General features: G+C 37.1%; 1 protein-coding gene across 3 annotated transcripts in view; it reads left to right on the forward strand.

The window, feature by feature from the left end:
* Window positions 1-11,472, forward strand: part of PIK3C2G (phosphatidylinositol-4-phosphate 3-kinase catalytic subunit type 2 gamma) — a 471,530-nt gene that overhangs the window by 135,403 nt on the left and 324,655 nt on the right. For all 3 annotated transcript variants that reach the window (XM_045288491.1, XM_045288490.1, XM_045288492.1), the window contains one exon: window positions 3,019-3,214. In XM_045288491.1, coding sequence (XP_045144426.1) covers window positions 3,019-3,214 — 196 coding nt within the window. The remainder of the gene's footprint in view (window positions 1-3,018; window positions 3,215-11,472) is intronic.

The following is an 11,472-nucleotide window of genomic DNA, read 5'->3' on the forward strand; positions in this document are numbered from 1 at the left end:
GAATCAGGCAGAAATGGATTTTAATACCAACTTGGCCACTTTTTGACTCTAATATTAGATATCTAAACTCTTTACATGTCTGCATAAAAAATAAGACAGTATTTGATGTGCGGGTCATGATTGGCAGTGGTGTTTGCCTATGTGGATGGTACTAAGAATAGGAACACTTTCATATATTCTGGAAAACTAACTTACAGATGTTGAACTCATACTCTTGGATTCAGTGGTGGTAATGGCACACAAATGGTCAACCTGACCTGCTCTCATACCCGTAATTATTTCAGTACCGAGTTATGTACAGAGGGATATTCTCCTGATGTTAATTTGCACACTTCAAAAGATGACTTATTCAATTATATTTAATGACTTCTTTTTTTGCTTCCCATTACTGAAGAAGATGGGGTGGCAGAAGATATGGAAACAAAAACTTGTAATTCAAACATTCCTGTTTCGGGTGTCCATAAAATCCCAGACAGCAATAGAAATATAAGGAGCGAGACCCTCCTATAATATAGCTAACATAGAATCTAAGTGGTTGTACAGTGTGGACAAGCTGGAGGAATGCCTGTATGGAATAGGTTCTTTCTTCGTAGGAGGAAGTTTGAAATGACGCATCCTTCACCCCACATTGCTCTGTGTTGGCATATGCAATCCCACAACACAGCATAGGAATGTTCCTGGAGACTTTTATCTTCTGCTAAATTATTGCAGATTCTAATGAATGCATTTTAATTGAATATATATTATCATCGCTTCTTTATTCCTTGATAAGACAGCGTTTTCTATAGTCAAACTACTTATGATAAATATTTCTTTTAGCATATCTACCAATCTCCATGCTGAGTTCTTCATACAATGTTAATGATCTTATTCAAGATGTAGTCTTCATTTAGAGTTCTGAAACTCTAAAGGAAATTGCATGTGCATATTTCTCTATAGCCTCAAAGAAAACAATGTAACTAGGAACTGGGTTTCTACACAAAAAATCTGTAAAGTTTGTGTTATTATTCAAGGGATGAAGGTCTGTACTTCAAATCTGGGTCTTGAATTATCTAGACATTTGACCCAATTTTCTGAATGGGTGTCTATTTGTACATTTTAAGAGTACAAGAATTATTAGCAAGAATATGGTACTTCAGGCGTCAAAATGCCAATAGTCCAATGTGAAAGCTTGGAAACAAGCTACGTCCATAAATTTATAATTCCCTGCCTCCCGTCGTGCAGCATAATCACTGTTGGTTGGTCTTCAAAGTCTGACGGGACCGGTTTTAAGACTATTTCTGTAGTGCCTTACTCTTCTGCTTCATTAACTGCAACTGAAGATTTCTCAGAGAATTCTAATTAGAGATATTTTCAGTCTACTTGTCCCCTCAGGCCGTTTCAACGAAGGGTGCAATTTGAGAAGTAAAATTTGACTGCCTTGTGAGTTTTACAAATTTATGAACTAAATAATTAATATATTGAACAAAAACAAGAAAGGTTTAATTATGGACAGATTTATTCAGGGAAAAGTTGTAAGAAAATGCATCATGCTGAAATTGATCCCTTTCATGAGGTGTCAGAATGCCTGGACACCTAAACTCACAGAGGTTGCACTAATACTCTTGGATTCCGCGGTGGGTCCACGATGGAAGTGTACCACTTTCTTTCCAAGGGTCTCTGGTGGCACTGTGGGATGAGCATTGGGCTGCTAACCTCTAAGGCAGCCATTCAAACCCACCCTCTGCTCCAGTAAAGCACTCACGGTCTTGGACCCCTAAGGAGAGCTTCTAGTCTTCCTTTGGGGTAACTAAGAGTCGAATCAGCGTAGAGCACGAGAAAGGTGGATATTGAGTAGGAAGACCAAAGAAGAACCAATGCACTTGAATTGTGGTGCTAGAAAAAAATATAGAAAGTACCATGAACTGCTAAAAGGACAAAGTGATCTGTATTTGAAGAAGTAAGGCCAGAGTGCTCCTTAGAGGCAAGGATGGCCAGACCTTGTGTTACATACTTTGGATGTCTTGTCGGGAGAGACCAGTCCCCGGAGAGGACATCCTGTTTGGTAAAGTGGCTGCATCAATGGAATCAGGCATAGGAATGATTGTGAAGATGACTCACGACCGTGCAATGTTTCATCCTGTCCATAGTGTCGATATGGGCCAGAACTGGCTCAATGGTGCCGAACCACAACAATAACATGCTTCAGAAATAGCTTATAAGGAGTGGCATGAGCTTGAGTAAGCCACAGTTTACTGAGTGACGGTGGTCAGCACTCCTTGGAATCAAATGACAACTTACCTTAACGTAGTATCTAGTAATGTGCTTACCAGATTTCTCAGTTGCCAGAGGAAAATTAGTAACTTATATACCTAATCATTCTTCATTTTACTCCTGTATGACAAGTCATTTTTATAAATTACCAATAAACTCCATTTAAATAACTGATGGGAAATATCCAGAATGCCTTTAATATAGAAGTGCATTAGTAAGCCTCATAATCATTTCATTTATTTTGAAACTTGTTTCAGATCCCAGATGTGCATTATAACCATTCTGGTTTTATATTAGCATAATGTATATGATTAGTGTTCAGCCAATGATAAATATATTATCATTATCACGTTTATTTTTATTAACTCTTTAGGTGGGAATTGTCTGAATTCATTATAAGGTATAAAAGAATATACATCTTTTCTGAGACTGAAATCCAAGTAATCATAAACAGGAACAAAATATTGCAATCATAGTTGATTAGAATGTAAAACTAATCATCCCAAACTCTGACTTGTAAATAAGAGACCATGCTCCAAAATGTATACAGCTGTAGTAGGAAGACCTACAGAGATCTACCCTACTAGCAACTAACCAAGGCTTCAGTCAACCGCACAGATGGCTAATTGACTTCCGTCGGTTGAGGGTCAATTTAATTACATGTCATTTAACTGTTATTATAAGAAATTTCAAAGCCATAATTGATGACTTATGATAAATATAGCCTTTTACAAATGACCTGATATCTATCCTTTTCCCCTTTAGGCGTGGTAGAGAATGTCACAGCAGAGCTATCCTCATCCGTCTACCACCTAATTCATCTGTACTGTAGCAGTTTTTACACAGATTTTCAACCTGTACATGTACCTGGAAGCATTTCCTGTATATATCCTGGCTTGGATTCCTATTTTAATTTCACAGTGTATGCAGCTCACAACATTCCAGAGACTTGGGTACACAAGTGAGTGGTGGTGAATTTCTAACTTAAAAGAAATAACTTAAAGTCTCTATAACTTTTATCAGAAAATAATTTTTCTTATCTTTATTTGTAAAACTAAATATATCTTAAAATTTTTGAAATTAATCAGTGTATAATGCTTTTATTCTTAAAATCATTTTTAATTTAGATTTCCATTATATATTTATTTCCCCTAACCCTTCTCTTAACAAACAATAAATAGTATTTCTTGCCAATATATCACTATGGAAATACAAACTGCTCATCTTATCTAGTAATCATCTAAAGATTTTCTTTGTTGTATTTATGACACAGTTGAATTACCTTGTATGACTCTTTGAGCCATAGTTTTTAAAATGATATCAAATGACTAGGTAGGTATGTCTAAATAATGTATATGGAACTCTAACATGGGGATTGGTTAGTTATGTCATTCTGTTGGTTATAAAAGGAGCCATATTAGAGGTAAGAATGGAGAATCTCATGATCATCAAGAAAGAAGAACAATGAGCAGAGCATTCAGAGATCCTTGTGCAGAGAAGTAATGGCAACAGTAAACACACAAGGCAAAAATACCAAGACCATGAAATATAGTGGCAAGTTTCTTAGTCTAGGGTACAGTAGAGCTGACTGCCTCTCAACAAGGAGGCAGACAAGCAGAGAAAAGTTCTCTTTGAGCATTTACCAGTGCTGAAGGAGCTTTGTAACAATTTACCAACCAGGACAGGGGTTATGGGACTATGACTGAGGCCGAGGACCAGAGACAGGCCTACACGCATGAAAGAGAAGACCTGCTGTAGACAAAAGAACTGTATCCTTAACATTCCCGACCTTCACTTGTAACTTATTAACTTCCCCCAGATAAGGCCATCGTCATTAGTATTGTCTGTGAGTTCTATGTATCATTGCAACAGATAATTGAAGTCTGCATACAGTAAAGAGGGATGGTTGGTGTCAGAGTAGGGTAGAGAAGATTAGAGTGTGGAGGCATAGCTGATATATGCCTCATAGAAATTGGCCTTAGGCCCTAAGGCTTAGGGTGATTTAAATTTGAAATCTTCCTCTTTGCATAGCCAGTGGTGGTCAGATGTAGCCTCTACATCATTCCCTCAATATTTGAGTCAAATTGACTAATGCTAATTAGTAATCTGAATAATTGAGAGATAAAGAATAAGAGCACATATACAAGGGGAACAACCCCCCCCCCCAAAAAAAAAAAAGAGAAAATGCTCTGCTGGGCATAGCTTTCATAGTATACATTTTTCCTGCTAGCCAAGCATTGAGAAAACTGATCTGAGTTAGTGCACCCAGTGGCTTCTCCTGGAAAGGTTCTCTCTGGTCACAGTGAATTTTTCCATAAAAGCCATTTCCTTTGAACCTTGTTTTTTGTGATGGCTGATTTAAGAAAATAGAGTGCAACTGTGAAATTTTGCTTCTTGCTTGGGAAAAATGCTTCAGAAACTGTTGTGATGTTGAACACAACTTACAAGGACAGTGCTATGGGAAAAACTAAAGTGTATGAGTAGTTTTCTTGTTTCAGAAAAAGTGAAATGTCAATTGCTGATAGACCTAGTTCTGAATGTCTGTCAACTTCCCGAATAGACAAAAATGTCGACAGAATGCATGCACCCGTGCTCCAGGACTGACACCAGACCTTTGAGGAGGTAGTCTGGACTCTCGTGGAGTTCAGTTCACCAAATTTTCAAGGAAGATTTGAGAATGAGAAGGGTCACTTTGAAATTTGTGCCTCATGTTCTGAGTGACCAATAAAGAGCTGTCATGTAGAAACATGCCCAAGCAAATCAGACTTTTTCCCCAAGGTCATGTCTGGTGATGAGACATGGTGCTATTCTTATGACCCTGAAAGCAAACATCACTCAAGCCAGTGGAAGATGCCATTGTCACCTCAACAAAAAAAAGCCCATCAAGTGAAAGCAAAGATCAGTATGATGCCCTTGTGTTTTTTTATGTGAGGGGTGATAGTGCATTTGGAGTTCCTTCCACCAGGTCAAACTATTAATCAAGCTTTCTATTTAGAGGTCCTGAAAAGATTGCATAATAGTGTGGCAGACAGATGACTGGTTTTACCACCACGACAATGCACCTGCAAATGCAGTCATCTCATTGTGTCAGCTTTTGGCAAAAAACAGCTACCCTCTCTTGTCTCACACCCCTGGTCTCGCTCTGTGCAACTTCTTTTTGTTTTCAAGAATGAAGAAGGACGTGAAAGGACAGTGATTTGATGACATATACAGGCGAAGAAAAAAATACAAGGGAAGTACTATCACCCATCAAAACAGATGAGCTTGAAAAATGTTTCCAAGGATGGAATTGCAGATCTGACAAATGTATTAAGAGTAATGGAGAGCACTTTGAATGTTATAAGGTTGCTTTGTAAAAAATATTTACATACATAGTTTTAAACAAAGATCCATTTTTTGTAGGGTACCCTCTTGTACACATTCTGAGAGAAATAAAGTGTAAACACATAAAATGAATATCTGAAAACAGAAACCAAAAAAAATGTAACTCTGATCCTCATGAAGCTGAGGGGAGTAGATACTTTGTGAAATTAGTCACAGACAGATTATCCAATAATAAATGTCAAAATAGATCTAGAGCAAGTATCTGACGCCTCTGACTTCTCAAAGGGGAAGGAGAATTTAACTCAAAATCAGCCCAACCTAAAGCCAATTATTTTGAAGGAGGGGTCAAACAGAACTCCTTCCCCCTTTCCTTTGCCAATTTTGACACCAACTGTCCTTCCCTGCACTTTACTTTTCAATTAGGTTCGAGAAGTCTGTACAATGTCTACCCAGAACTCATATGATACCCATAATTGTAGTGTCTACTAAGGATGTAAATAGGTTACAAAAAGGATAAAAATGATGATTAAATATTTAGGAGAGAGTTAGTTGGTCTTGACAGACTCTTCCGTACCATGCCTATAGGTAAGTCTCTCTCTGTTCCTTGGTGCCTTGGTGTGACCTCAGCCCTGCTTAGCAAGTTTACAAAGCTCTTTTACCACTTCTAATAAATGCCCAAGGGAACACTACTGTACCTTAAACTTCATCCTGAAAAAGATCGGCTATGACTATAAATCAACAAGCCTAAGTCCCCAGTGAGTGCCTGCAGGTGCACCACTCCGCAAGTGAGGATCCCGGCAGAAGGCTTTCTGCTGGACTTCCTTCCTGGGCACAGAGACCTAACACTAGCTCTGGCTCGGGCTCTTAGTTCTGCTCCTGCTGCCATTCCTTTGCTAGTTCTTTGTGTCACCGCTTGCTTTCCGTAGATCAAGAATGGTCAATACCCAGGGGTCTTGCTTTTTGATCCATCTGGGACTCGACCATCTTCATGGTAGTGAGACTGCCCCTGCTTCCTTCTTCTGAGATAGTTCATATTATACAACTCCCATGTTAGAATTTCAAGATTTTACTTTAATCTTTAACCCAGTTTACAATAACAATTAACCCTGTTAGCAATCAGTCAGAACTGAATCACCTAACTTATCTTTATCTTCCCCCAACTTCTTTTACCTAGACCCATCAGGAAAAAGTAATTTGGCTAGAGTTACAAAGATTATAGTTTTAGGATCCATGTTAATAATTCACTGCACCACAGTAAGGTAATCTTGGACCTACTTGTGCTTGCTTACTTATCTGTAGTAAGAATCACCTGGTGGAAAATTAAAAAGTACATGCAAGCACGTGATTATCTTGCTTACTGGATACTCTGTCCTTGTCAGAGAATGTAAATTTTTAAAAAGGCTTTGATTTTATCGATAGGTACTCTAGGTTGTGATACAGATTGGTATTAACCATGCAGAATTTTTGATGTAGTGAAATATCATGAACATTTTTCGTTATAGAATAGTAAATTAACACAAGTATACCTGTGATTATCTTGCTTATTGGATAATACAACACTGAATTTAGTATGCAGAAAAAGTTGGAACTTAGCCAAGAATTATTTGAATTACAATATAAATGAACTATAAGTATACATTAAGCAATCAGTTTACGATGTTGACTCTAATATATGTCATTGCTATATAAAATGGACATTATCAAACAATATCATTAATATCACCTGCAAATAAAATTGTTTGAAGACAATTCATTAATGACTGCAATGATGCATGAACAGAGAGCTGCCAGATATTCAAGCCAAATTCTTCTGAGGACATTGAATGAAAGATATTGCTGACATCAATGCATCTTAGCTGAAAGCACACAATGTCAGAAAGATGTTTATTACTGTTCTATTGATGGTGAAAGAATATTTGATTCTGTGTATCTTAACGATGTATGGATAACATTGTAAAGAATGAGAATTCCACAAGACTTAATTGTGCTTATATACGCAGACCCAGTGACAGAGGGTACTGCATGGTTTAAAATTAGGGACAATATGTCCTAAGGTTAAATGCTTTCACCATAGTTAGTGAATGTACATACACAACAAGTAATCTGAGAAGCTACACTATGTGAAGAAGAATGGGGCATCAAGCTTAGAGGAATGTCATTTCAGTCTGTGACATACAGAGAACTCCAGACAACATTTTGTTGTCTGAAACCCAAAGGACTTGAAGGCCTCGAGGAAAATCAGTCTCAGGATGAACTACAACTCAATGTAAATAAACTAAAAGCGCTCACGACTAGACCAAGGGCCAACATCATGATGAATGCTCGTGGAATCAGCAATCAAGAACTCACAGGTGCTGCATTTGGCAGATCTGCTGCACAAGACCTCTTTAAAGTCTCAAAGACCAAAGAGGTGCCTGGCCCAAGTCTTGGTATTCTCAATCCCTGCGTGTGTACATGAAAGCTGTACAAAGAATAAGGTAGAGAGAGTTGACACATTTGAATTAGGGTGACAATGAAGAATTCTGGAAACATCAAGCATTTCCAGAAAAGCAAACAAACCTGTTTTGAAAGAAGTACAATTAGAATGCTCCCTCGAAGTGATGTTGGGGAGACTCCATCTTTACACAAATACTGTACAAACAGTCTGATAAATACAGACAATTCTATATGAATAGAGCATGGAACATGTATACATGCACCCACATGTACACACATATATGGGCATCTCAAAAAGTTCATGAAAAAAATAGAATTAAAAGATAACACAAAATTTCACAAGCAATTTGAAGTTTTCTGATATGCAACACGTATCTATATATATGTTTACATATATAATGTAAAATGCATCTTTGCATTGCAAATAAAGCCCATATGTGTACATATAATCTAAATATCAAATGCTCCCCTTTAAGTTATTCTATGTATTAATTGCAGAGTGAAAATAGTAAACACATTTTTTACACAGTTAGATGGAGAGCAGGTATGCACATTTACAGGTAGTCCCCAACTTATGACATATTCAAGTTACAGTGAATCAGGCTTGTACCCATCCAGTGCTTTTGTTTTATTTTGCTTTTCTACATTGTATTGTTACAATGCATATATTCCTGTTGTTTTCTCTCAGAGATATTCAATTAGAGATATTCAATTTTATGAATTATTATTCAAATCACTGCCAGATTTATAAAGATACTAATAATAAAAGGCAAAAATAATGAAAAGAAAAAAGGAGATATTCTACTTACTTCATAACTAGCTCATGATGAAATTGTCAGAACATAAACATATTGCATATCATACTATCTGTATGCATATAAATATAGTACAATGCTTTCCTGCATTTATAGTCAATAAATAAACCAGAGATCTGCTATAGGAAACAAAATTAGCCTTGTGATTTATTAGGGGAACTAGCTATTGAGGAGAAACTAGTGAGAGGAAAATAGCATGCATTCCCTTCTTACAGACTCAGCCTTACAAATTCTCCAAGGGCAGCTCTAGTTAGGTGTCTTACCTGGTGTTAAATTGGATCCTTGTATCAGCGTTTCCTAGAGTTGTAGTGTATATGTTACCTATTGTTATGTAATTATCCCCAAATTTAACATCTCCATGTAACTAATATTTATTATCTCACATTCTAAGGGTTAAGAATCTACAGCAGCTCAGTGGGATAGGTATGGTTTGAATCTGTCATGCTTTGCAATCCAACTGTGTGCTAGGGCACTAGTGACCTCAACATTCACTAGGGCTGTGGTCTTCTTTAAAACTCATTCACATGATTGTGGTAAATTCATGGATAACCACGCAAATAAGAATCACTTGAATCAACTCACAAAATATGGTGATTGACCCAGTTTCTATTGTCTCCACTTACCACTGCATCTCAATTCTAAATAATTTCTTAAACCAACAAATCATAGTGCACACTTTCTTACTCGGCCCTGTGGAGCTAGGACCTACCTCATGGGTTAAAAAGAAACTGTCCTTTAGATAAGTAGAACTCAACCACGAATTTGGGAATCTATACAATGCATTCACTTTTTCCTGGTTCCCCTTTCTTCTTTGCGTTCAATAATTTGCTGAAATGACTCAGAGAGTACTATAACCTTGAGAAGGATTGGAATTCCAGAACACTTCATGGTGCTCATGCAGAACTTGTACATGGATTAAGAGGCAGTTGTGTGAACAAAACAGGGGACTACTGCATGGTTTTAAATCAGGAAAGATGTGCATCAGGGTTGTATCCTCTCACCACTCTTACTCAATCTATATGAAGAGCAAATAACTAGAGAAGCTGGCTTATGTGAAGAAGAATGTGGCATCAGGATGGGTGAATGGTTTCTTCATAATTTAGGATGTGCAGATGACCCATCCTTGTTTATTGAAAGCCAGGAGGATTTGAAGCACTTGCTGATGAAGATCAAGGATTGCAGCCTTCACTATGGATTACAACTCAATGTCAAGAAGACCAAAATACTCACAAGTGGACCAATAGATACCATCATGTTAAATGGAGAAAAGGTTGAAATTGTCAGGGCTTTTGTCTTGGCTTGGATGCATAATCAATGCTCATGGAAGCAGCAGTCAAGAGATCAAAAGGTGTATTTAATTAGGTAAATCTGCTACACAAAAGCTCTTTAGTGTATTGAAAAGCAAGTATGTTACTTTGAGGACTAAAGTGCACATGACACAAGCAATGGTATTTTCCCTATATATGGGAATGTAGGACTTTGAATACATGCTTACATATACATATATATGCATATACACCCATATAGACATATTAATATTGGACATTGAATAAAGAAGAACAAAGAAGAACTGGTGCATTTGAATTGTGGTACTGCAGAAGAATATTGAAAATGTCATTGACTTCTTAAAGGACAAACCAGTCTGTCTTGGAAGATGCATGGCCAGAGGGTTTCTGAGAGGAAGGGAGGGCAAGACTTTGTCCTACATACTTGGGACACGTTGTCCGGAGAGTCCAGGCCCTGAGAAGGAAATCGTGTTGGGTAAAGTGGGGGGCAGAGAAGGAGGGGAAGGTCCTCGTGAAGATCAATTGACATCTTGGCTGCAACAATGGGTTCAAGCATAGGAGCAACTATGAGGATGTAGCAATGCAGAGCAGTGGTTTTTCTGTTGCACGTAATGTTGTTATGGGTTAAAACTCACTCAATAGCACCTAATAACAACAACAACAAATTGAAGAATCTCCCAATGCAACTAACAAGCTGGATCCAAACTTATACCTAAAGGATATACTTTAGAAATAGTTTTTTTTTCTCAAGCACATAGGGAACACTTCTTGTCAGAAGTTATCAAAATGTAGAGCATAAAGCAATCTAAAAATTATCTCAATAGCCCCTGTAATATAAATATCAACTACTTTCCAGAATGCTATTTTGTTAGAAAAATAATAACAAAATTATAAACATATTAGTCAATAAAGCAATTGATATCAAAATAACAATGAGATATTACCTCACCTTAGTATGAATAGCCAAGCTGAACAAAACAGAAAACAATAAATGTTGGTGAGGACCTGGAGAGACTGGAACCCTCATATGCGCTTCATGGGTTCATAAAATGGTACAACTACTTTGGGAAACAATCTAGTGCTTCTTTTAAAAATTAGAAATAAAAATGTCATATGACTCAACAATCCAGCTCCTCAGTGTATATCCTCGAAAAATGAAAGCCATGATAAGAAGAGATATATGCATACCACATTCATCATACCATTATTCACAAGAGCAAAAAGATGAAAACATTCTAATTGCCCTTCAGTGGAAGAATGGATAAACAAACTAAATTAAATATAGACAATGGAATACTATTCATTAAACAATAATGATGAGCCTGAGAAACACCTCATAATATAAATGGAACTGAAGA

This window comes from Echinops telfairi, unplaced genomic scaffold (genome assembly GCF_000313985.2).
Source record: "Echinops telfairi isolate 266 unplaced genomic scaffold, ASM31398v2 ScPeMD7_21;HRSCAF=78, whole genome shotgun sequence".
In the NCBI taxonomy this organism is placed as follows: Eukaryota; Metazoa; Chordata; class Mammalia; order Afrosoricida; family Tenrecidae; genus Echinops; species Echinops telfairi.